We start from the raw sequence: 25,112 nt of genomic DNA, 5'->3' as shown, positions 1-25,112 counted from the left end.
CACTGCTCTGTTGCTTTGAAAAAGATTAAATGTACTGTTGCAAAATGATCTTTACAAAATGTATAAATCACTCTTTTACTTATTCATTTTTTTTTTTTTACAATTTTATTCAAAAAGTTGCATGTTCCCTTTGAAAAGCATATCTCTCAGTACTAAAGCTTGCAGTGCATCATGTTCTCTAGGAGTAAAAGTTAAGATACAGTTCATCAGTAACTTTGGCAAAAATACAACAACAGGCAGAGCTCTGTACAAAACTAAAGCACAAACAACACACCCATTGTATACAAAATCAGCCTTATGGGGCTGACGCTATCTACCCAACAATCCCTCCTCTGAACAAGATGCCTCCGGATAATTTAATCTCACAGATGAAGCGGAAGCAGAGAAGGCTGACTCTGGGGTCTTTTCAGTCCTGTGTGCAGATTTAAACGTGTGCAGACTGACAGGAGTGTGAAATATGATGCTTTTCTACCCATCTGACAACAACAGAAGTTTCACTCATGATGCGGATGTCCAGTGATGTCCTGGCCACGCAGAAAGAGGCACTGAGGGTTTCTGTTCATTTTTCCCCCTCTTTTGTTAAGCTTTAAAATGAAACCTCTGTTCACATGTGTCAAGACAAGAGAAAGCATTGTGCGTTACTGTGAGCAGCTGCTCTGTTTTTAATGCATCAAGATTAGATCTTGTACAGCATCTTAGCTGGAAAATCTCGTCTGAGGAGTGTAGTTCATGTTTTAAGTTATAGCAGCCGTGCTTCTGATATCTGACATGATGCTGTCGCGCATCTATAAAATATTCTGCTCAGTCAGAGCTTCCATCAGGTACAGAGAATTGATACCACGTACACTGATAAAACTGATAAGTAGTACAGCGCAGAAAGAGGAAAAAAAAGTCTCAACACTCAACAGGTCATAGAAAATGTATGGCATCTAAATCATAATGACCACAGTCCATGTGGGAGGGGAGAAGAGACTGACTAAAATATACAAATAAAAGAGGAAAACAAACAAAAAAAGCTAAAAGGCGAGAAAAGTTGGCAACGTGACGCCATGGCAGCATGTCAAGTGCAGAGAACGACGGTCAGGATCAGACGTCCTGGACGTTCATGGCCTCCTGTGGCCAACTGTACGTGTCCAGAGTGAAGGAGTCGTAATCAGGACTGTAGATGTGAGACAGCACAAACGCCTCCTTGTCTTTAGGCTCAGGGTACAGAGATGCAATGTTGTGTTTGTATGCATAGTTGACAATCTGGAGAGGCAAACAGACACACGGTCAATACAGGGTTCACAGTGTGATATTTAAATGCCCTCAAAACTTCGTACTTTATGTGGTGTGAACCTACATGACCACAGGATTTTAATGTTTTTGACCATTTCACTTGAGATTTCTGGATTAATTTTTTTTCTCTGTGCTCTTCCCACTGGTTGAAAAGTGAGCGGCGGTCCCTGAGGAAAATGCTCATCTTAAACTTAATCTGAAACATACATCTTTTTTCAAGCAGATACTTGAAAATTTTGAAATAAAAGCGCATCATGGGAAAAACATAAACTGTGATTGGACACACTTTCCACTCACAGATGTTACCTGCACCATAATGCACCAACAGTCTTACTCCTTTATTCCCCTCTGACTCTTTTGCAGCGTCTCACCTCGTGCTAGAAGCAGAATAACAATAAAGCCTTCACCTTTGCAGTGAGCTGTGGGTTTGGGCATCTGGCGGACCTCTGTTGTTTGATAGTGAGAACTGAAACCTGGGATTAAGACGAAGTGAGCTTTGCGAGACACTTTTTGTTAGACTGATATCAGACAGGCTGTTGATGTTCTTACTGGGGAACTAATTGTAGGATTTAAAGTGAAAGAAGCTTCCAGGCTGACGGTATAACGCGGAGGCTAGAGACATCTAGAGGCTGTTTTGCTGGCCTCCTTGTCCTCACGCCTCCTTCCCTCCCTTTCATCCTCAGACAGGTTGATTTTCTTCTCTGTAATTTGTTCCATCAATTTTTTTGTATATTCCTTTTCACAATCTAAATTTTGGTAGCTTTGAAAGCTTTAATAAAACTGGGATTGTATTTGTGTAGATTTCTAACCGAAGTCCTGATTTGAAGGTAAGAAGCCATCATTCATTCAGATAGGCTGACAGTGGTGATCATTACTAGACCATAAATGATATTTGATGATTAAGTATGTTACTACATGGGTCAAATTTATATCTGATTTGAAGCTGAATTACATATAACATAACAGCATCCTAAGCCAACAGAGCAGGCCTCCTCCAGCGACAGCCCGCTAACAGGTGTCCTGAAGAACTCTCTCCCACACTCTTTCTGTTGCTATCAGGTTGCCAGACACAGGTACGTGACACAATAATAGGTAGTGATGTTAGCCACACCGTGGCCTGCTTAGGTCTGAGTGTAGGTTGTGGGAGAACACTGAGGTCAGAGGTTTAGATCTGCCGTCCCTCAGTGCTGTTTCCTTGCTGTAGAGCGGGGTATCGGTTAAAAAATAGGACATCAAGGCAGACTGTGGGGAAAGATCACCGACCTTCACTGCAATCTTGAAGGAGACCTCTCTTATGGTGCTGAGGGGAGGGTAGAGTCTTCCCTCAGCCAGGTTCTCCTCTGTCACCATGTCTGCTATCGCCTGAGACACAAACACAGACAGACACACAGACAGAATAACACTGATTAGCAAAAGGAAAGTGCTTCGTAGGTATCATTTAACAAAACAAAAAGTATAACATCCTCATAAATATGTATTATGAATATGGGGTAACTGGAGACAATAAATACCTCTGCAGTGGTGAGGAAGATATCATCAGATATGTGGCGCACTCCACAGGCTATAACACCCAAAGCAACACCTGGGAAGATGTAGGCGTTGTTGCCCTGCCCGGGGAAGAAGGTGCGTCCATCAGCCAGCACCACCTTGTCAAAGGGACTACCACTGGCAAAGATGCCCCGACCCTGATGACAGACCAGAGGAAGAGGATATTAAGGAACTGAGTGTGAATCAGCAGCATTGCTTGTCATTGCAGCCTATTAATGTACGTGGCTTTCATTCCAGTGCCATTCGTTGTCGAATTTGCCTTCTTGCAAAGAATTGGATCCAGAATCAGAGATGCTTTGATGCAAATTGATTCCATTGATTTTTTTTTTTTTTCAAACTGTGGCTGAAAACTCAAATACTGTAAATATTACACAAAATACATGTAAACCAAAATAAAATCTATTAAAGTATAAGAAATTAAGAAACCTGGTAGTCTCATAGTCCACAAATAATTAAAAAAAAAAAAAACAGTTAAAATCTATTACAGTAAAGTATAAAAATCTATTACTGTAGAGTATAAGAAATAGCCACTGTTGATTCTCAGTCTCTTCTGTCTTGACGATGGGGCCACACGGCCTCATCCACATCACATTCAATATCCTCTCTTTGCAATGCACCGAGGGAAAAATCTTCTTGCATGCCTCATCCAACCTCTCACTCTCATCTGCCTTAGACCTCTTCCATCCATGTTGGCAAAGAACAACACAGACGCTGCACCTTTTAAGGCCTGCAAACTGGTTGCTCATTGAAGATTTGTGTGAAGGAGTGTCAAACAGGTGCTTCAGTGATTTAATACTGATGTAGGTAGTTTCTAACAGATGGTTTGTGTTTGGTTACCGTTCTTAAAACAGTGGAGTTTGGATTGCTTGAATGATATCTGTGTTAACTGTTCTGCAAAAGGGTGGGGAAAATGTGCCAATCCAATGGGAAAGGATTAACACATTTGCAAGAGGTGTCTTGTGCTCTGCTGAGACAGCGATGATGAAAAACCAAGTGGATCCCAGTTTCTTTTAGCAAGTCAAAGCAATCAAGAAAAATGTTTTTTAACCACTAGAGGGCGTTGGAGTATCATTTGTGTGACTGCAGAGGGCACTAAGGCAGCAGTGTCAACAGATTTACACAAAGATTACTCAACACTGTGACAAGAAATGTTGTCTGATCTGTTTGTACAACCATAGAAGGAAACATCTCATAAGGCCCTGTTGTACAAACTGCCTCCTTATCTGTGTTCTCTACTGACTGTAAGCAGCTGCAGCCTTCAGTCATGCGGACAAACTCCGAATGCCATTCCTCGAATCTGCTCGCAAATTTTGAACTTTTTTCCACTTTCAACTTGACGTGAGCTACAGCGACATGGGTGATTAAGGTCAATTTGATCACTGAACAGCACATCCTGTTACTGAACGCTGGTAAATTCTTTGTCTAGATGTAATTCTGCTTCTTTTAAGTCTGTTCCTCATTTCTTTAATATGAAATTTGATATTGTGGCTGATCATAAAGCAACAGACAAATTTTTGTGATCAAACATGGGATCTCTCTATCACGACGCTACAAAAATGCAGGTGCAGTTTCTACATTTAGCATTCAATTGAAGTGTATACCGAGGCTTGAAATGTTATGCTGAAATGTACAACAACACTAAGGGGGAAATGAAAGCACAGAAGAAAAATCATTACATTTTTGTAAGCTCACAACCAGAAACACGAGAGCATAGTTGTGTGAGAATGTAAACAAAATAACTCCACAGTGCCTTAAACCTGCTAAATACTGAACAGAGCACCTATCGCCTGCATGTGAACAGCACAGTATGGCTCTCTATTACCTCTGTGAGCTTGTAGCACTGCTCCGCTGTGCACTCAGCCTTGCTGGTGGGATTACTCAGGGCAAATATGATCGGCCTCTCATTGAAGGACGCCATGTCTTTGATAATCTTCTCAGTGAACGCCCCCGCGACGGCAGCCACTCCTTCATGTTCAGGAAACAGAGCAGAGGGACAATCCAGCAGAGTTTACAAACAGAGTTTACATTCAGACCACATGAGCCAAACAAAATGACAATCTCCAAATTAGTGTTTTTGACCAAGAGACTGTGGATCTGCTTCAACTGTCGTTTATCATCTTATCATTTCATCTCTAAATCATACAAAAGAGATGTTGAGACTTAAAATGATGTTAACATGTTATCACAACTTTGATTAAAAGTCTGAAATTATCTTCCGGCTCATCATACATGCAGGACACAAATTTAGACATTCACATCTAATATCTCTTTTGAAACTCACTGAAGCATCGAATTAAAGAACCAGAGAAAATTAGTTGATTTGCTGAGCGAAGCTGGAGGGAAAGAAATTCACCTTTAACAGGTTTCTCTGTTTTTCCACAGGCATTACTGTATCACAGGTGGATAAAACACACAATGTAGGTTATAAAGGAATTTTATAAATATCACTAATAGCCACTATGTTCTTTGAGGGAGTCTCCATGAAACCCCACACTTGTCTCCTAACCTTCTTGGCAGACTCACCTATGATTGCGGTGGGTTTAAGTGTGTGCACCACCTCCTCCAGGGTCTTCACATGTGGGTAATCATGAGCAAACTCCTCCTTCTCGTGGTTAAGATGGCTTCTTCCCTATATTTGTGCAAAAATGTCCTTTTTGTTTAAAATGGTGCTGTGTTACATAAATGAGCATACCTGTAATGACTGAAGGGTCATTACCTTTACAATGAGACCTCTGGAGTCCACCATCCAGATTCTCTTGGCAGCTTCTTCTCTACTAAGTCCTTCTTTGGCCATGGCCATGATAAGCAGGTGAGCAATACCCAGAGCAGCCTGCCAAATAAAAAAACAATACAAATCATCAACGATCACTCTCTGTCTCCTCTCCTTCCTCGACTAGTTTTAAATGTGTCATCACACTTTTGGGAAAAGTCTCATATCTTTAGGATTTAGGACAGTTATTTTCATTTCTGAAAATTAATTGAGTTAATCCTCTCACCTCACCGGCACCCTGGAAAACAAAGGTGTGATCTGAGATTTTGTTCTTGGTGATCTTCAGAGCAGCTAAGATGCCGGCAACAGCTACTGAGGCTGTGCCTGAAAGATAGACATGAGAAAAACACTTGTGACAAATCAGTGAAATTAGCACTTTTATCTTTAATAGTAGCACCAGTATCAAACACTTCAATTAAAAGACCTTTTCAAGATCATTTTTAACAAAATTTAAGACTGATTTGTGTAGAAATGATCTTCTTTTATTCAAGTTATTTGAGTATAAATTAATCTTAATCTACATTTTACCAACAGGTAAGTCCAAGTATAAAGTAAAAAGACAGTATTAGGTTCAGTTCAAAGGTAAAATAAGATCAAATGTTAAAAATTAGATCAAATATTTGTGGCAATTAAGACCATTATTTAATGTTCTTCACTGGTCTAAATTAGACTATTTAATGACTTTAAAGGCATCACATTTTCAGAACCTGCAGATCAGCGTCTGAAAGTGACACTGAAATATCTATCAAAATCAGACACAGAATGACCAACATGTTCACAAACGATACAACTGACTTGAGAGGATAAAACGGACACGTGCCAATTTTTTGTTTGCTGAGTTGGTCAGCAGATATTTAGAAACAAAACAACAAGCAAATCTATGAGCTAATGGGAAATGGCATGTACAGATAATAAAATATTCTGTGTTGAGCTGTGCTGAAATTTTTTTTAACCTGGTTTTAATCATCTTATGTTTGCTACGTTTCTTCTTCTGAGAATGTGCTGGTAATACTGAGGGGGGAAGCCTGCGACGGTCATGTGGAATGTTTGCTCATCAAAAAGTGTCTTATTCTTTCCCTCTTTTATCACAATACATGTGTTGAGTAAAAAGCCACAGGTATGAAACGTGCTGCCTGTTGGAGTCCTTGTGAGCGTTTCAGTACCTTGGATGTCGTCATTAAAGGTGCAGTATCGATTCCTATATTTGTTGAGGATGCGAAAGGCGTTGCTGTTGGCGAAATCCTCAAACTGTATCAGACAGTTCATCCCGTACCTGCAGGACGACAGAGTTGACCAGTCAGATATTGAGGATCACTTGAATGTTATTTGAGCAATTGAGTGTTTCCACTCACTTGTCCGTCACCGCCTGCATGAACTCGTCGATCAGCTCGTCGTACTCCTTCCCTCTGATTCTCTTGTGCTTCAGTCCAATGTACAGAGGGTCATTGAGCAGTGTCTGCACCAAAAAAATCATCAGTCAATCAAAAGTAGATCATTTGTAGTTCTGAATTTTTAAACTGATCATCCACGTGAACTGGTAAATAATTACTGAGTCAGCAATTCTCTAAACTCCTCCGATATCAGGTAAGGACTGAAAGTGTTGCACTAGCTCATTAATCCTTCGACATCATACACACCTGGTTGTCGGTGCCGACGTCCAGCAGCACAGGGAGACACTGCTGTGGCCGAACGCCACCGCAGGCTGTGTAGAGTGCCAGCTTCCCCACAGGGATGCCCATACCATAGCTTCCCAGGTCACCCAGGCCGAGGATACGCTCCCCGTCCGTCACCACAATGGCCTGCACAGAGAACACAAACATGTATATGTATATCTTTTTAGTCTGTCTCATTCATTGGTTTTCATACTTTTTATCCCTTATGTTTTGTTCACAATATTGCCTTGAAAAAAATTGGCAACTATTCAAATAGTTCAAGGGTGGAGGATGAGAAGAGATGTGTGTTTGTCTCAATCAAACATGCAAATTCCACTGCAGTCTGTTGCAAAACGCTTTCAACCACAAATAATACAGGATTTCAATTACTGAAGTACCTGATATGGCAGCACAGTTAAATCTTCTCAAAAAAGTAGGTTATATTGTGGAGGAGATGTAACCTGTCTTAAAGTAATCTCGGAATAAAACGAGTAAGGTCATTACTTTTGATGCGATGTAATGAGTCAAGTAATATTGTAACTTTTTAATGGAGAGATAAGACTTAGTGTGGGAAGAGCATCATTACACTTCCTGAGTAACCTGCCCAACATTTAAATGGTTGCAATCCACAACCTCACCACTAGATGGCAGTACACAATACACCATTCATACTTGTAAATGTTGCGAATCTTGTCCATCTTTGTCTTAAGTTTGGTGTCTGTTTTCATCTGGGCCACATGTTGGTATGAATGGTGCTACATCAATAACGTTGAGTATAAATAGCTGTGTGTGTGTGTGTGTGTGTGTGTGTGTGTGTGTGTGTGTGTGTGTTTGGGCAGAGAGAGGCACCTTTATGTCTTCTTCGGGCCAGGAGTTGAGCATGGTGGCGATGTGGCCTCTGTCATGGATGGTGATGAAGAGTCCTCTGTAAACAGGTTGGTGTCTGTTATAAAGGCAGCAGCGGCGGTGGTGCTGTGCAGCTCAGCGAGAAGGTTTTACGTTTTTAAGATTGGATGATGCAGGTTGTGAGATCAGCTTCCTGAATGCCACTGGTTTTAATTCACTGCAGTCATATAAATCTGACCTAAAGCTTGCCAGAGACAGAAAGCCCTTCACACTGATTATATTAAGTCAAAATAAATAAAATGAAATTCAAACACAAATTGAAGGATTGAAACTTTTGTTAAAGCATGAATTAGGAAGATGATGTGATATACTTTTCCATTTTGTACTGACAGGCAATGTGCTCAGACAAGTGAAAATGTTTTTTCAGTAGCGTCCCTGAATCCCTCAGATCCTGCCCTCAGTTTTTATCAGGTTTAACTGGCTGCAGTACAATGAATGAAAACTGTCTTCATTTGGTTTTCCTGACTCAAACCATTAAGAACGATGCTTCATAAGGTAACTAGAGTTCACCCAAATGTATATTGAAATAATACCAAAGCAAACAGTCCTAACAGTAAACTGAACAGTGCAGCAGCAGTGTAGATGTGAGGAATCTCACCGTGGTCTCCTGAAGGCCAGTCCGTACTGCTGACAGGCCAGGCCCACAGTGGGAGTGTACACAATGGGCATGAACTCCTCGATGTCGGAGGTCAACACACGGTAGAACAACTTCTCGTTCCTGTCCTGCAGCGTCATCAGCAGGATGTACCTGAGACAGAGACAGAACAGCCATTTAAACTCAACAATGAGAATTTTTAGGGTGTTTTAGGATGCTTCAAGATTGTTCAACCACTTTGGTCCAGACTGAAATATCTTGCTATTTTTGTATAGACAATCATGGCTTGCATGTGATTAACTGTAATAAATTGAACCCACTGGCCTTTCATTAACGCCATCATCAGGTCAAATTTGCATTTTATCTACAAATTGTTCAGCCTGGACCTGTAAATGATGCTGACATGCTAAGCTAAGTTGGTGAGCATTATACCTGCTAATTGTCAATTTGCTAACATTGTCATGGTGAATATATTAGCATGCTGAATTTAGCATTTAGCTCAAAGCTCCACTATGCCAAAGTACGGCATCACAGAGCTGCTAGAATGGTTAGTGAGTATTGTCAGACACTGTGCCATGCCTTTTAAAGATTGCTTTGTCCATTTTGCTTTCGTTAAACAGTTTACAGTGTAAACACTTACAGGAAATATAAGGAAATGAGAGCAACAAGGTTCCCCTATGGTAACTGAACCAGGGGCTTCAGTCAAACAACAGACTTAAGATCAATTTTTATTGGGGGTGGGTCGCAATCAATTTAAACTGATCTGAGATTTAAGATCTCAGATGCATAAGATATTTTTGGAATGGATTCTGAGACCCTGTCCATATGTACACAAGAATTATTTTTTAGATAATGCTTTTCCTCCGGGTTTTGTTCTTCTGTGCACACATAAACAGCATAACAAGTCACTTAAAATGGAGCTTTTGGACGACTCCCTGCAGAGTGAAGAGACTCAGAAATGCCCTTTTCAGTATTTGGGATTTTTACATACAGCACACGTTTATCAGTGTTTGTAGCAGCAATGTCAAATGTGAACTTTAAGTATGTGTTATGATATTGGAGTATTTGAGTTGGCCGGAGTGGATGTTACATTAATGTAACGTGAATATTCACAATGACACAAACATATGTTGATAATACAAATGGGAAAAAAACAAAACAGCCTGTTATCTATTAAGTTTCTATGAAGAGCGGTCATGTTTCCCTGCCTCATTCATATTATTTGCTGTTGCCACGCAACCCGACCAAAGAACACAATCTGCTTCCTGTTTGGAGAGCCATGCGCATGCATGTATACCTGAAAGGCCATGGGTCATTGGTTTGCAGTGTTTGTGTGGAGTGAGATTATTTCTGAAACCAGACTAAAATGCTTGTGCGGACAGAGATTTAGATTTTTTTTTAAAACTCTGTCTCCCAAAATACCCGTGTACGTGTGGACTAGACCATCGATCTTGCTTAAGCAAGATTTTTGATGATCAGCAACTTCCCTAAAAGGTTTTTTCAAGCTACTGATACAAAGGACATTAAGGCTGGAAGGAAAGTACAAAGGACTAACACATTTTACAGCGTGTTTCTGTATTTACTACATCACCATCTCTTAATCTATGGGAATACCTTTATCTCTGTCAGCCAGAGTCTGTTCCCACATGGCCTTGTGCGATATTTAATGCAAGAAGTTATTCTATTTTACTCTGTGTGCAATATTTTAGGGTGTATGTTACTATTGCTAATTTATTTTAGATAATTAATAGTGTGTACTTTTTTGATGAAGTTTATTATTGTGTTATTGCTTCTGTTATTGCATTTCTTGTTAGAAGCCGACTCCGCCCTCTGCCCTGTACGTGTCTTGGGCAATAATAAAATTTAATCTAATCTAATCAATCTTTCATAAATGATTTTAAGACTAAGTTCAAATAGAAGAACTAGTACACTGCTAGTTCATTGTGTGTGTCTCAGTTACTGGATGGACCTTCCAAAGCCTCTGATGTGACAGTAAATAAACTTTTAATCATAAGATTAAAGACAAAACAACAGCCGATGGTGCACCAGCAACAGATGTGATGAGAAGATTTGATCAAATATGCGGGGCAGCCCCGATAAAGAACTTAAGCGTTTGGTTTTTTTTAGCTTGAGCATCTGAGTGTGTTCTCTTACTTGTCCAGAGGGTTGACACGTGTTTCATAGCTCTTCATGACACGCAGCACTTGTACATCCTGGGAGAGGAAGCAGGGCGGGAGCAGGCCGTGGATGCCCAGTTGTAAGCGCTCCTCCAGGGTGAATGCCATGCCCTGCAGGGTGGAGGGGGAGCGGTTATACAACACTGCCATCCCCGAAAGAGTTCATACAAGGTGAAGTCCACAAACTAAATAAGAAATCTGAAAATCCAGACCACAGTGACTCATGTGTTAGACATCACAGTTTGAGGCTAGCTATGACTCATGCCCGCGCCCAAGTACAGTGGACTTTTTGATAATTTCTCACTGAATTAGTTGCCCTTAATGTAAGTGAACCCTGGTGAAGAAACCCCAAAGAGGGCAACACTGAAAAGTTCGGTAACTTGGAGCTGAGACCAGACTTTTATTCTTATAATCAGCCCTTGTACCCCTCTGCCTTCTGGTTATGATTATTTCCACTGCTGCTCTGTCTCGAAGTTGGCAGGCATCCCAAAGAGTGATCGGAGGGGAGTGTGAGGTTTAATCTATTTATTCTGTCCAATAGTGTGGGAGCCTGAACTCACTCCCCTGGCAGCTCGACTTCTCTTTCCGCATGTCCGCTTTAGCGCTCTCTACGTTTCCCTTTGATTTGTGCATGGCAGAGGAAACACCGACCTAAATGGCGAATAAAACGGACATCTATGGCCAGTTTGATCCACTGTGAGCTCCCGGAAAACACCCAGGTCTCGCTAAATTATTCATGCCGGAGTCTGGTGTGAAATGTGATAGCTGTATTTGAAAGACTCGCTGTGGCCTCAGTTTGCAATCATTACGTCTACAGTTGTTCCACAAGCTGCATGCTTTCCCATTGAAGAGTATTTTGATGCTGATGAACACTGTGCTGTGTAGATATGAGTTGCAACAGCTTGCACAACAACAGATCTGCTGCCAGAGGTCATTAAAAGGAGATACAGTGAGGGCTTAAATACTCAACAAGATTAACTATAGACAATGAGACAGAGAGCACAAGTGTGCAGAACCAACTTTCATAAACTATTCTATCACCACAAATGCACATGGGAACTTTCTTAGACATAAAGACTAGAGCAAATGTATCTGAATAACTGTGAGAACGACCGCAGAGAAAGTCACAGATTAACAGAGTTAAGAGCGAGCGTGCAGCTAAAGAGGGACTAAAGTAAACCCATTAAGGCGACCCTCCTCACCGGTGACCGTAATTAAGCCTACAAGCAATCTGTTAACACACAAAGAGACAAGGAGAGAGTGAAACTAAATGTGGTCTGGAGATAAGATTCAACTTTTTGTAATGACTCCAATTCAAACCTTATCTGAGAGTATATTCATTATCAAGAGAGGAGAAGATTAATTTATATGGTTATGAGCTGATTGTGCGACATTTGAGAGGTCACTGGGATCATATGGCCGGTTTGAAGAAAGGAGGCGGTTGAAGAATGCGGACAGAAATCTCACCTTCCTCAATAAACACAGTTAAATCATTATACAGTGCTAAAATGTGTCTGTATGTGGAGCAAGCAGCCAGACAGATCTTAATTGGATGATAAAGTCTAAAAGTGGGACAGCATTTATGTCTTAAAAGTCCAACACTGTCTTTTACATCTGGTTGAATTAAATATTTAAGCACACAACTGACGCAAACTTTTACTTTTCATGAGACTATTTTTCCCCCCCCAAGTAAGGCTCAATTTGCTGACTGTTTCCACTGAATTGTTCTCTGAGTCACAGCGTAACTGCTGACCGAGCATCAGCAGAGGAAGGAACTGTGACCGACCTCACATCAACTGAAATCAAAGCAATAAACTCTGCCAAAGGGTCCGTATCTGTCCTGCTATCCTCAGAGAGCTAACAAGGCAGAAACAAAGTATCCCCTGTTTACACTGAGTTTGTAAAAAAAACAAATGCACCGGTGAGTCACATGGCGGATGCTTGCTTCAGATCGGTTCTGGCGCAGTCAGTGCAGCTGCAGCGTCTTTGTGGAAAAAATATGAGTAGCTTCACACTATGACAGCAGAAGCACTGACATTATTCTGTGCTTATGCGGTGCAGGGTTATCTTAAAGGTGAACAAGTTACTCAATTCAGTCTATAATATTAATTTCATGTTTTTATAAGACACAGAGAAACTGGCTGTCTACACCCAGCTTAAAGGTCATGTCTGTGTTATTCTGTTTTATTTGTGTTTTTTCCCCTTACTTATTTTGTATTTAGGAGTAATTGAGTAGCATTTACTTCTTATAGATCTCCTACAAATTCAAACATGCATGGACTATTTAATCTCTAATAAAAACGTGCATTACAAAAAATAAAACAAAGACACAAAGAAAGCAGACAGATCAGAGCAGGACAGACACATTCGGGGGATCTACAGGGAGTTGATTCACAGCTATAGAGGTGAGAGTTTAACCTCTCAACTATCTCACTTAGATGAGAGTTCTGCACTATGTGATATTACCATGGTAACTTCTGTATACATATGTTCCACCATCATACAACATGGTGCGGGGGCATAATGATACCTATAGACATAGTCATGTAAAGGCAGCACAGGTTTCCCCACTCGGATCAGATTAATTTGTTTGCTTTTAGACACAGTTCATATTGCCATTGAAGAAAGAAAGCTGAGTTTTAAATTTTTTCTAGAGTTCATGAATTACCACATAATTAACAGAGCAAACAATAAATTCCAAGACATCTGTGATGGGTGTAATTCATGACTTGCTGCCACTTTATAAACACAAAGAGGACTGATTGTTTCATTTTAAAAGAAGCACAAAATGTAATATTTGGCCATCTGTCAAATTCATACCTAAAACATAGGTCAACATATCATCAGGGTAACCGCTAACTGTAGCTGCTGGTGGCTAGTAAGCTTGGTCGCTTGAATGCTGTCAACAAAAATTCTTACTTATAGCACCTTTAATCGAAAAAAAAATCTGTGGATTTACCAATACTGAAAATAATTGTGTGCCGCAAGGCTAAAATGCACAATAAAATAAAATGCACATATCTTAACATTTGTTGAAAACATTCATAACTTCATTAAAGTCACCAGAATGTGAGGGAATAAGAGTTTTTGCATTATGATGTCCATGTATTGTGTTACAAAGCATGTTCAGCTACCTACGGCCCATCCCAGTCCAAAGCTCCCATGCTAGAAAACACCAACACCAACTCTGAGCTCCCAGTCCGGACTGCTAGCTGCACCGCTAACTGAGCTAACTAGCAAGTGACAGCTAGAATTGGCAGCAGTTAGCAGTTATCTGGTGATATGCTGACCATTATATTTCTGAGGAAGCATTCAGCAGGAGGCCAGGTAAAGAACTCTCTAGTTTATCTATAGTGGACGTTGGTCCAAATGGTTACTAGTTTATAGTCCAGGCAGAAGAAAAACAGGTAGCAAGCTCACCTTGTTCAGGTTGGGGTTTCTGATGATGTCGTAGCCCCTCTTCTTGGTGCTCACGCTTCCCTTGCGGTTCGTCCCGGAGTGGCAGACCCGCACAGCCTGGAGAGAGGCCGTCAGTCCCCCGGCAGGGTGACTTGGGGAACCGGCGAAGACCCTCATCCCGCCCGCTGCCGTGCGCCTGCACAGAGACAGGGCGGCTCTTCCTGGGAGAGAGTTCATGCTGCCTGCAGACAGCCAGGGAGCAAAACAACCACACACTCAGTACAGCTCTGCTGCTGGTTCAGGTCACCTTAGGTGTAAGGACACAGGAGCCAGACACGACAGACAGCCCTAGAATAGCAGAGAGCACTTAGTTCACAGAGCCTGTCTCCATGTAAACAACCTGCTGGACCGTTAGCTTCACACAGGCTGAGTCACAGTGGTAACAACAGGTTCGAGCTTCATTTCAGTGATTTGACAACACATAAAATGATAGCTCAGACGTGTGTAATTGGAGCATGAACACAGCCGATGTGCGCAGTGTGTTCACGCAAAACCCCTGCTGTGTGCGGCTGCATCAGCCCAGCTAGCTATTGTTAGCTCCCCGCTGCTTTTGTGATAATTACTGTTTTCTTTATGGAAAAACCTGCGCAGCTACTAATGCTAGCTAGTGCGCAGCTCTTATTCAGTTAGCCTCACCTGGAAACGACGCGACGCTGCTGCTGATGTGACTATGACTTCAATCCTCATAGGAGGCGCTCCTTTCAACGATGTCTTTTATCAGTGGATGTTGAGGAGGATCGACAGCTGACAGCTGATCCAGGATACTCTAACACTGACAGATTCACTTCCCCGATCGGTCAGCGCTGGGTCAGCCTCTCTGATGGCTGCAGCCGCCAATCAAACAGCAGCATGGCGGGCTGAGAGGAGGGACAACCCCCATCTCCTCCTCCATCTCCTCCTCCATGTCCTCCTCCACGCTCCTGTGAGTCAGTAAACAAACAGGCTCCATCTTCAACTTCAACATCTGCATTATAAATGCAACTCAACCCTCTCTGACTAGATTTCAGAGAATTTGCCGTTGTGCTGCTATGATTACTTCAGCTGTTTACTATTTTTTTCTGACTCCACAATAGCTGACATTTTTCATCTTTTAGTCATGATCTGACCCCACTGAACTCTAATCTTACTGAACAGAGCAGATAATATTGACCTCTGGGTCCCTCTGCTGGACACACCAGTCAGACTGCAGTGAGTTTTGCTCTGGTACTTGAGGATCTGGTTCAACCTGTTTTTTTGACCGCCTATGGCAAAGAATTGCTGTTGCCCACCTTGTCCCCGTCAGGTTCACTGTGAACAGCATACTGTCAGGAGAAATTTCACAGGGATACAACAGCAAGACTGAAATACTGAGAATTCACTAGAGAGACTAGTCAAGGATTATCTTATTTTAAATGGTATATACAAATAAACAGCACCACAAAGTCACTGTAACAGTTAAAATCAACGCAGCTCCTAAAGAAAAAAAGTGACAAAAAAGAGCAAATTCTTACACACACATTATTTTCACCTTTGCTTTGATAGATTTGATAATCTGTCTTTCCCAAGACATGGGTTGACATGGTTGTTGTATATAGATGTACCTTATGATGTTAAACTGGAAGCTGACCATAAATATCGACCCACTTCTTGTAGTTACACTTACATCTAAAGAAAAAAAACACAATTCAACAAACAAAACACATAAAATAACCCATATATTTTCCAAACAGACAAAAGAGACAAGATCAAGTTTTCAGTTTTCTATATCATTAATTCCCATTACGTCTGAACATAAGACAAACATAACTCTTCACACAGTTATTCTATACTCAGTTCATCCTTTTTCTTTTTAATCAGTTGACGAGATGCTGGCATCACTCTCATCAGTTTACACCACATTAAATCCAGATTACCAGTTTACAGTGTACTCACAGCTTGCAGTATACTTTTAGGATTTTTCTGTTGGGCCTGAGTGTTCCTCTATGGTATTTACAGTAGTTTCATGGCTATATGATGAAACACATTTATTTGGGATTATATACCGTGTAGCCAAATTTCAAGATGTTACAAGGGATTTTAATTTTTGTCGATCCTGTCGTCCCCTGCGGACAAAAGCAGTATGTGCACTATCGCTTCCCGTGACAAAGATCTTGATCTGGCTAGAGTGTCATTGGTTTTGAAGCAAGTGAAAGAAAGATGCAACATATTTCAATTTTTCTTTTTCAAACACAGCTGTTTGCACCATGCTTAGTGATGACACAGTGTATCTATTTGCAGTTAGTTAAGATGAAAAAGTGATGAGGGTAAACATATCCATGCCATACCGCCAGAATACAGAGCAGCTCTTTTCCTCAGGCTGAGACAACTCTGTGACTTATCTAACAGTGATGGGAACAGCTGGTTTTCTCACTGATGGTCTCTTTGGCTCAGTAAAGGCATCAGTGTTGAATTGGTTTTAAATAAGGTGCCCCCTGAACAACGAGCTTTAGGAACAGCTTTTTAGTTCCAAGAGATCAGTTATGTCTGGTTGAGCCCATCAGATCTTATATACAAAGTTTAAGTACATGAACGATCAACTTCACACTCACTGTTTCTAAAAAGGTTTATTTAAGACAAACACATATATCACGATACATCTCTCATCATGTTTGTGATAAAAAGCAAACATGAATGAAAATGCAAATTATATATCTGTTCATCATATGGTGTGGTTCATCCAATGCAACTATTGCTGCTACTGTCTAACAATGTTACTGTAGACGAAGATAAAAAAGAAATAAAATAGTACAAGGAATTATGTAAAAATATGAGATTATTTTAAAAAAACACAAATATACACTACTGCAAAAACACATATGTTAAACCTAAATAACCTTCATAATCCGACAGTATCCATCAATCTGCTTGTTCAAACTTTTAAACATTTACTTCATAAACAATAACAAAAGGATCCTCTAATCCATCACCAGGAGGAAATCACATACGTACAAATTACACCACTAAATTCAGCTAGAACAAGAATCACACACTAATCATCTCAAATACAAGAGCTTTTCTTAAAATGTCTCTGATATAACTGCATATTATCTGCAATGTATGGTTTCAGTTGAACAACTTTTCTTCATGCATAAAATTGTATTTCTGTTGTAATTACATACAGTGCGTACAGAGTAAAATATACCTATACAGTACATTTTCAGCACCAACAATCAACTATCACAACAACTATATCTCTGATTGAACAGATGAAGGCACCTGCTGATGGTCTTCATTTTCACAGTTCTGGAAACATTCAGGAAAAGGTTTAGAAAAAAAAAAAAAAGAAGAAGAGAGAAATGCTTCAGATGACTACGCTGGTGCTGCTATTGGAGCCTCTATCCTATGAGAGAAAAGTGAGAGGAGTGAGGTTAAGGTAAAGAGGGAGAGTGCATGATGATTCAATACAGTCAAGGAGAAGACAGGACCAGGAAGAAACAGAGTGATGATCAGGGATTGGACAACAAAGTATCTTTGATGATGACGATAAAAATACTCTAGTTGATTGTGGGGTATTTAAATTATCGGGATAATTGGGATCACGTGAATGACTTCAAACAGCTGTCTAGCTGGCTATCGTTTGGTGCTATATAGATTTCTAGATTATTTTTAAGTGTCACAAGGGTGAAAATTAAATTGAAAAGCAAACTGGATTAAAATATATAATGTTTCCATCGGATTGCTAATACCCCCAAATTACAAGAAAAATGACCTGAGTGTCCTCAGTGGTAGATACAGACAAGCAAACTCATTCAAACTCACGCTGTTGGCATGACTGATAAGTGTAAGAAGTCAAGACAAAAAAAATAAGGGCAGAGACACAAAGAGAATCTCATCTCTCATCAGATCAGTAGTTTAGAGTGCATGTCAGTATTTCTTACAGAGAGGTGGGTGTAGTTCCTCCGGCTGTTACCGTGTCTGGACTGGTTCTCTATGGAGAAGTAGCTGGGTGGCTTCTCTGGCCAATCCTTTCCTTTCCCTCCTTTCCTCCTCCTGCTGCTGCTGTCTTCTTCATCTGAGCTCCAGGACCCTTTGTGACGCTGAGGAGGTGAATAGCTCCTCTCCCTCCTTGCTGCTCTGCTGTGCAGCTCCTCCATCAGGTCATCACGACTACGAGCGCGAGGTCTGGATCCACCATCTCTCCTCCCGCCTGAGCTTCCTCTCTCGTTCCTCGAATTCCTGTTTGGTGCTCTTCCTCGCCTGTTGTCCCAGTCGGAGTCATCGCTGTACTCGCGCAGGATCCCTCGCCTGGGAGGAGAGACATCTCTGTAGCCACGACTGTTCCGGGGGAGACCTCCTCCAGAGCGGTTTGTGCTCCCACTAGACTGGCTGGATTGTCTGGGACCACCTCTGGCTCCATCTCCACCTCCAGGCCCCCTGCGTGAGGTGAAGCTGGGTACACGCTGGACAATAGGAGGCAGGGTGATCACCCTTCTCTCAACCCCTCGGACCCCCATCTCATCAAGGGCCGAAAGCATGCTCGGGGGCCCTGGTGTGTACGGAACTGGCACAGGCGCTGGCTGAGGCTGGAAGTGAGGTTGTAACTGGGGCATGTTTTGGACACCGTAATGAGCCATTTGAGGTGCGGCCACATCCAGCCCCCTCACCTGGTTCTCCAGGTAGTCTAGCACCTGGCCGGTGCCTTGAATGCTGTTGCGCACACTGCCATTCATGTGGTGATGAGGAGGAGGAGGAGGGGGCTGCTGCTGCAGGGCCATGGGTGACAACTGCATGGGAGCCATGGCAAAGTTTTGTTTGACGGGATAGTCCGAGTACGAACCTGGGAAAAACAGAATGTGGAGACATAAATAACCTGCAATAAGAGATTTTTTCCACTCAGGGGCAGCAAAAACATATCTTCATTTTATAAAGCTGACATGTCAAACTTACCAGCAAAAGGATTCGTATTTACACATCCAGCAGATATGGAGCAACATTATCATACATTTTGTTTGCTTTTCAAAGTTATATTTTTAGCTCTCTTTTCTATCTCTCTGCTTTTATAGTTTGAGTTTGATTTACTGACACTTAAACAGACTCTTCTAACCATATCTAGATAAAAGAAACTCTCAGTTAGCAAATGTTGCCTTAAATTATCATGTGTGTTCACAGTAATCAACTTTAGCACAGTGAGTGCTGCACTGAATCTTAACCCTGGGTTTCTAGTGAAGTCCAGCTAGTGAACACTTACGCCTTAGCCAGTGACTGAGACCTCAACTTTATGTTTTCAGGTAAAAAACTCAAACTCAGTTATTTTACGCTTTAATAGCTTAAAGCAATTTACAGGGGCTAGCACAAAAACATTTCAACATGATGTGTAATTTACTTGATATAAAAATGAAGATACAAAGTAGTGTTTGCATGTTTCAGGTTTTTTTTTACTACATTTTGCTCTGTGTCTGAAACCAAAGCAAAGATACGCCCTTGGGTCGGAGCAAGAGTAATGCAACAAAACATCAAAGATAAGTCTGACTGTACTTTTATTCACTCACCTGAATGCAGTATGGGAACGCCCTGAGAGGAAGCGTTGGAGCTAATCGGAGCGTAAATAGGTTGACCATGCATCCAAGGAGCCATGGCCTTCTGAGCCTCCTGCAGCATCCTGTGCTGCATCACAGCTGAAAGACACAGGTTTGTGGTTTGAGAGTCGGCTCAGTGTTATCGGTACTGACTTAGCTTCGGTTTTGATATACAGGCCTGAACAAGGACAAAATCTGCAATCAAAACCATTTTGACAGTGACGCGCTGAATGTTTATGCCTCTGTTGAAAATAAAGATGATCCTGAACAGCTTCTCCTGGTTCGGAGTCATATATAAGAGGCCTTTAATACAACTGACTGTTTGACTCATCATAGATAATCAGTGGGCAGAGCACAGGTTTTCAAGTTAGCCACAAACATGAGACAGTGAGCCGTCATGCACAACACCAGGACACACCTGTGATTGTCCTACTGTGGCAAATCAAAATGTCTTCCCTGTTCAAACATGATCCAGAGACAAACTGAGATCATTGCTGTTCAGTGTGATGTAAAGTTTGACATCAGATCAGACTTTTAAACCTTGTTACAATACTGGTACAAACAAACTGGATCCATTTCTCTTTCAAACCACAGCAAAAAAGAAATAAAAAGCCCAGACCACACAAAATAGGATCATCTTTATACTAAAATATATATTTTTGTAAGACAAGCGGTGGTAATAATGTTAATAACTGCAGATTTTGGTTCAAAGTCTGATTGTAAATCAGTTTTTAAAGCTTAGATCAAATGTGTACATGCTATAGTTTTAACACATGATATTGAAAAGTATTTCTACTTTTTGAGTCTGATGTAATTACTTGTTTCAAATATAGTATTTCAGTGTCAGTTGTGGGTGAAAAATAATCAAACAAAAAGCATCTTTTCTACCTTTTTCTGGGCAGCAGCATGTCTGTGGACAACATGGGCAGCGCACGTAGCAGCAGCACTTCTGTGGGCAGCACTGACAGCAGCATATGCAGAAGAGGATGATGAGCATGAGAGCACCGAGGATGATCAACAGGACCGTAAGCCAGTCTGGAACAGGCAGGAACACGTCATTACTAATAGTTCATCACAGTCTTTTCAGGCTCTGTGTGACCTTCTTTTTGCCACAACCTCAACTGCTCAACTGAGGAAACTTACGGTACACGATGAGTTTGACTTCACGATCAGAGTCTCCCGTTGTGTCACCAGCAGCATCGATGTTGCAGAAATACACGCCATTATCCCACCACATCACCTCAGTGATGACAAGGTCAGCCTCTGTTGACAGATGGCATCACATGAGCATGACTTAAAAAAAAAAAAGACGAGAATATGAGGTTTAAATGTACAACATTCTTCTAGATCACTGCAGTATAACAAAGATAAAAATATAATTCAAACAAAAACACAATTAAGCATGCACAGCAATGAACTCAATTATTCAATAAATAGCTAGTATGGAACCAGATCGCAAACCAGTGGTTTAAAACTGCATTCCAGTCAACTCAGAACTCAAACATTTTCAACTCCTACAAGAAAAGTGCAATGAAACGCTACTCCTAGTCTGACTTCCTATTTGTTAATTTAAATCAATCTACCCACACGTCATGAGGGAGCAGTTGTCTGATGTAACACAACAATGTCAGCACTCCTGCGGAGGGTAGGATATATTTGTAGACACAATACTTATATCAGGCTAATGAAGGGAGTATTTATAAACATTTCCAGGTATACAAATGCCATAAAATAAATGGAAAATGGTGTCTGTGACCTCACGTGTTGCTTTCCCTCTTCTATTTCTTTTTTAATAGAAGGAAGCTGTACTGCTGAGGGTGCAACTGTGTTTACACTTTCTGAAAAACAACATTTTGTCACGTTCAGCAAAGGTTTTAAAGATTAATTTTTGCCGTTGTGCAACTGGAACACTTGGAGGTCAGAAGCTACAAATTTCAACCAGGACCATATCAACAATCTGACATTAACTAGAACGCAGGATTAGGATGACTGTACCAACAGTTCACACTGATGTATCAACACTGTCGTTGAGATGGGATCAAACTTACTGTTTTGAATAGTAATTTTGCGTTCCCTGTAGTCTGCACCCAGGATGGGCTCATTAGTGCCTCTCTTCTGGATCACGGTGCGGACTGTGCGCTGGCGGTCCGGGCAGTCGTTGGCAGGGTCCTGACCTAGCTGCAGAGCGGCCTGATAGGCTGCAGAAACACAGGAAAATGTATTGAATGCTCTTAAATGCACTCTTTCTGTTTTCTAACATGCTGACAGCAGGATAAAGAAATGAAATGTAAACAGTAAACAGCAGCCACACTCACACGGCACATAAGCTACATTCAGCTACATTATTGCCTGTTAAAATGACGCTCTCCCTCCACCTTTGTTCTCACCTGTGGAGTAGTACTCCAGCACTGGGTCTTTACAGAAGGACTTGTACCTCCAGGTGACCAGGACGTCCTGAATGTTGGCTGAAGTGGAGTAGTCACAGCGCAGGATCACAGAGGCAAACAGCATCGTGCTCCTCTCTGTCTCAGGAACAATCACCTGGATGGACAGCAGCTCTGATACAAGCAGATGTGACAGAAGATAAAATGTAAAGTAGGGCAAACATGACATATTATTCAAATGACTGTAAACTCAGAGAGAGAAAAAAAACAGCCTCTCGTGTGTGTTGTATGACGCTTTGCTCTTGAATGCTGGACTGATAAGAATCCGACCGGACGGGTTAACAGATTACTCCAGAAGTCTTTAAAATGTGCACGCACACGCCACTAAATCACTAGACGATAAAACAGCTGTCAATCATGCTCAGCAGTCTAGAGAGAGAAAACAAGCTGATGACAGGTAATTGAGAAGATCAGTTAAAATTTAACACTTAACACTTTCTCTTCGATCACGGTGTCCAAAACCCTGATAGAGAGGCATGTTTTCACAGTAACTATCAGACAAGTGTTTCTCTCAAAAATGTACAGACAGATTACAGCTGCAGCTGTTTATTATATCAATCTGCCAATTACATTAGCAAAAGGATTGTTTGATCCAAAAAAGCTGGAAAAAGCAGATTTTTAGGGGATTTACCTGAAAAATTACAAATCAATTAAACAATTATAGAGAGCTGTAATTCTACAATTCATCGGTTTGTCAATCGAAAGTAAATAAGTTAATTATGTTGATAATCGATTCATCCTATAAATATTTTTTGGGGGAAAAAATGTCAAACATTTGCTGGTTTCAGCTTGTTAAATGTGAGGATTTGCTGCTTTTCCACCAGGTTTGTGATAAGTGAGAGGACTTATTGAGGGCCTGTAAATATGAGCATTTTAATTATTGATTTTGTCTTTATTGATTTTTGGCTGCTGTTATGTGGCTTATAGTGTCGTTTACTTTAGAAAAGAAGGAGAAAAACTGAGTAATTGTTGAAAATAAAAACTGGGACCTTATAGTATGAAACATAATGGCCAAGACAGATCGTCTCCAAACAACAAAGACATGTTAAAGTCTTACAAAACAGGTTTTCATAGTTCATATTTGAATCTAAAAATAATGTGTCTTTAATATAGTAGTATATACTTCTTATATTTTAGTGTTTTTTTCAGTGTCCACTCCCAGTAAAACTCAAGGACATTATCAGTATATTTTAAATAATTACATACATTCAAGTTGTGATGTAGAACTGAAACTATTAATCATTAATTCATTTGTTGATCAGCAGAAAATTCATCATATGCCAATCTGCAGGTTCCAGCTTCTCAAACTTGTTCTTTATCTCATCTAATGTCAGTAAACTTTGAAAATGTTTCTTTGGTCTTCTGGAACTTTTGATGGTCGTTTTTCAATCATTTCTGACATTATAGACCAAACAATTAATCAATTAATCAATAAAGTATTATGCTGATGATGGCTCCTACTATCCTAATAATTAGAAATTCTTGCTTTCTTATTTTTTGGTCAATTGACAGATAATTACCTTGTAACTAATTTAATAACCCATTCATCATCAATAATCCAATGTGTATTTTGTTGCTTTATAGTAAAGTGAATACCCTCGGGTTTTGGACAATACAAGACATCACCCTGGACTCTTGGGAATACATTTGTTAGCAGACCAAGAGATAAATTTGTAATGAAACAGTAATTCAATGTTGCAGCTCTATCTAGTTTACAAGGATATAAACCAGAAAAATAGAAACAATACTTCTAATTTTAGAGGCAGGAACTGGATTTTTTCCCCCTTTTCTTTTACATTTTTGCTTAATGAACAGCATTAAAAATTATACAAATTATTTAAAATCAATTAACTTTCTGTTTTCAACCGGTCGTTTAACTGGCTAATTATTCCAGCTCAACAGCAGAACAGCCTGATATTCTGTATTTTTGCTTTCGTGTCAGGAAAAACTAGAGACAGTGTCCAGTCACGTGACAACAGTCGGCCTTGTGCTGTTTACACCTGTCGATAATTAACCTGAACACATTATATTGGTTTCGACTGTTTGCTCGAGCGGCTTCACCCTAAATTCCTGCCTATGAACCAACTAAAACAGGTGATATTAGCAACTAGTATGAACATTAGGTGAAGGGTGTGTTTCCTACGCGGCCCTCAGAGCCTCACCTGTGGGCAGGTGCACCAGCAGCAGCGCCATCAGTATCATATTTCCCATCTCGCTGCTCCTTATCCTTCCGCGGAAGCCTCACTCTTTAACCTGCAGGCGATTCAAAATCCACCAGAAATCCTGAATGTTTGAAGAAAAACGCGACGAGGCCGCTGCTCTGCATAGTAGTTCCACCTGTCACTTAAATAGACATGTTTGTTCGGCTGAGTTTGTCTTGAAGAAGAGTGTTTACAGCCGGACTGAGGACAAACTTCTCCACAGAGAGCTGGCGTCTGACGCGAATCATCACCCCTCCCCCCCCCAGGACAGACCCAGGTGACGTCAGTGACCCCGCCTCCTCTGACAGGTGCACCATGGAGGAAGAGAAGAGGAAGTTTTCTCAACACACTTACCTCAGCGTGACTCACTTTAGACTTTGAATCCTTCTCTCAGACATGTTTCCTTCCAATCTCTACTGCAGGAGACGCACACTTCTTATGACTATTATCTTACTGTGACTGAAACATCACTGTGGGCTGCTATATCTGAGCGCCTTAATCAACATTACTGTGGACATCATTAAAAAACAAATGTGCTGCTTGTGATG

The 25,112-nt window shown here is 40.9% G+C and overlaps 2 protein-coding genes across 2 annotated transcripts; both read right to left on the bottom strand.

The window, feature by feature from the left end:
• Positions 1-48: 48 nt before the first annotated feature.
• On the bottom strand, positions 49-15,215 carry me3 (malic enzyme 3, NADP(+)-dependent, mitochondrial). The gene is made up of 15 exons (XM_037110350.1): positions 15,022-15,215; positions 14,347-14,567; positions 10,904-11,037; positions 8,753-8,902; positions 8,098-8,173; positions 7,234-7,395; positions 6,949-7,052; positions 6,760-6,869; positions 5,823-5,920; positions 5,543-5,656; positions 5,350-5,455; positions 4,649-4,791; positions 2,790-2,963; positions 2,542-2,640; positions 49-1,248 (listed from the first exon to the last, which is right to left on the bottom strand). Exons 2-15 carry the CDS (start codon positions 14,560-14,562, stop codon positions 1,087-1,089), a joined length of 1,848 nt encoding a protein of 615 aa, XP_036966245.1. The 5' UTR covers positions 14,563-14,567; positions 15,022-15,215; the 3' UTR covers positions 49-1,086.
• A 1,733-nt stretch (positions 15,216-16,948) lies between these two features.
• Positions 16,949-25,051, bottom strand: LOC119026296 (immunoglobulin-like domain-containing receptor 1). The gene is made up of 8 exons (XM_037110555.1): positions 24,526-25,051; positions 22,307-22,477; positions 21,968-22,117; positions 21,063-21,182; positions 20,808-20,954; positions 19,893-20,018; positions 18,282-19,180; positions 16,949-17,743 (listed from the first exon to the last, which is right to left on the bottom strand). The coding sequence occupies exons 1-8, from the start codon at positions 24,572-24,574 to the stop codon at positions 17,705-17,707; spliced, it is 1,701 nt and encodes a 566-aa protein (XP_036966450.1). The 5' UTR covers positions 24,575-25,051; the 3' UTR covers positions 16,949-17,704.
• Between the last annotated feature and the right edge of the window lie 61 nt (positions 25,052-25,112).

Source organism: Acanthopagrus latus, chromosome 9, assembly GCF_904848185.1.
Source record: "Acanthopagrus latus isolate v.2019 chromosome 9, fAcaLat1.1, whole genome shotgun sequence".
NCBI lineage: Eukaryota > Metazoa > Chordata > Actinopteri > Spariformes > Sparidae > Acanthopagrus > Acanthopagrus latus.
This window is presented reverse-complemented; position numbering and strand designations above follow the sequence as displayed.

What these genes read in the sequence shown, in the direction of transcription:
- LOC119026296 (XM_037110555.1), bottom strand. Translation starts at nt 24,574, where the DNA reads ATGGGAAATATGATACTGATGGCGCTGCTGCTGGTGCACCTGCCCACA. An exon ending in GCTGGTGCACCTGCCCACAG is followed by an intron (nt 22,478 to 24,525) that starts GTGAGGCTCTGA and finishes TGCTTGTATCAG; the next exon opens with AGCTGCTGTCCATCCAGGTG. An exon ending in AGTCAAACTCATCGTGTACC is followed by an intron (nt 20,955 to 21,062) that starts GTAAGTTTCCTC and finishes TGCCTGTTCCAG; the next exon opens with ACTGGCTTACGGTCCTGTTG.
- me3 (XM_037110350.1), bottom strand. Translation starts at nt 14,562, where the DNA reads ATGAACTCTCTCCCAGGAAGAGCCGCCCTGTCTCTGTGCAGGCGCACG. An exon ending in GAAACCCCAACCTGAACAAG is followed by an intron (nt 11,038 to 14,346) that starts GTGAGCTTGCTA and finishes TCCACCCTGCAG; the next exon opens with GGCATGGCATTCACCCTGGA. An exon ending in ACGTCGGCACCGACAACCAG is followed by an intron (nt 7,053 to 7,233) that starts GTGTGTATGATG and finishes TTTTTGGTGCAG; the next exon opens with ACACTGCTCAATGACCCTCT.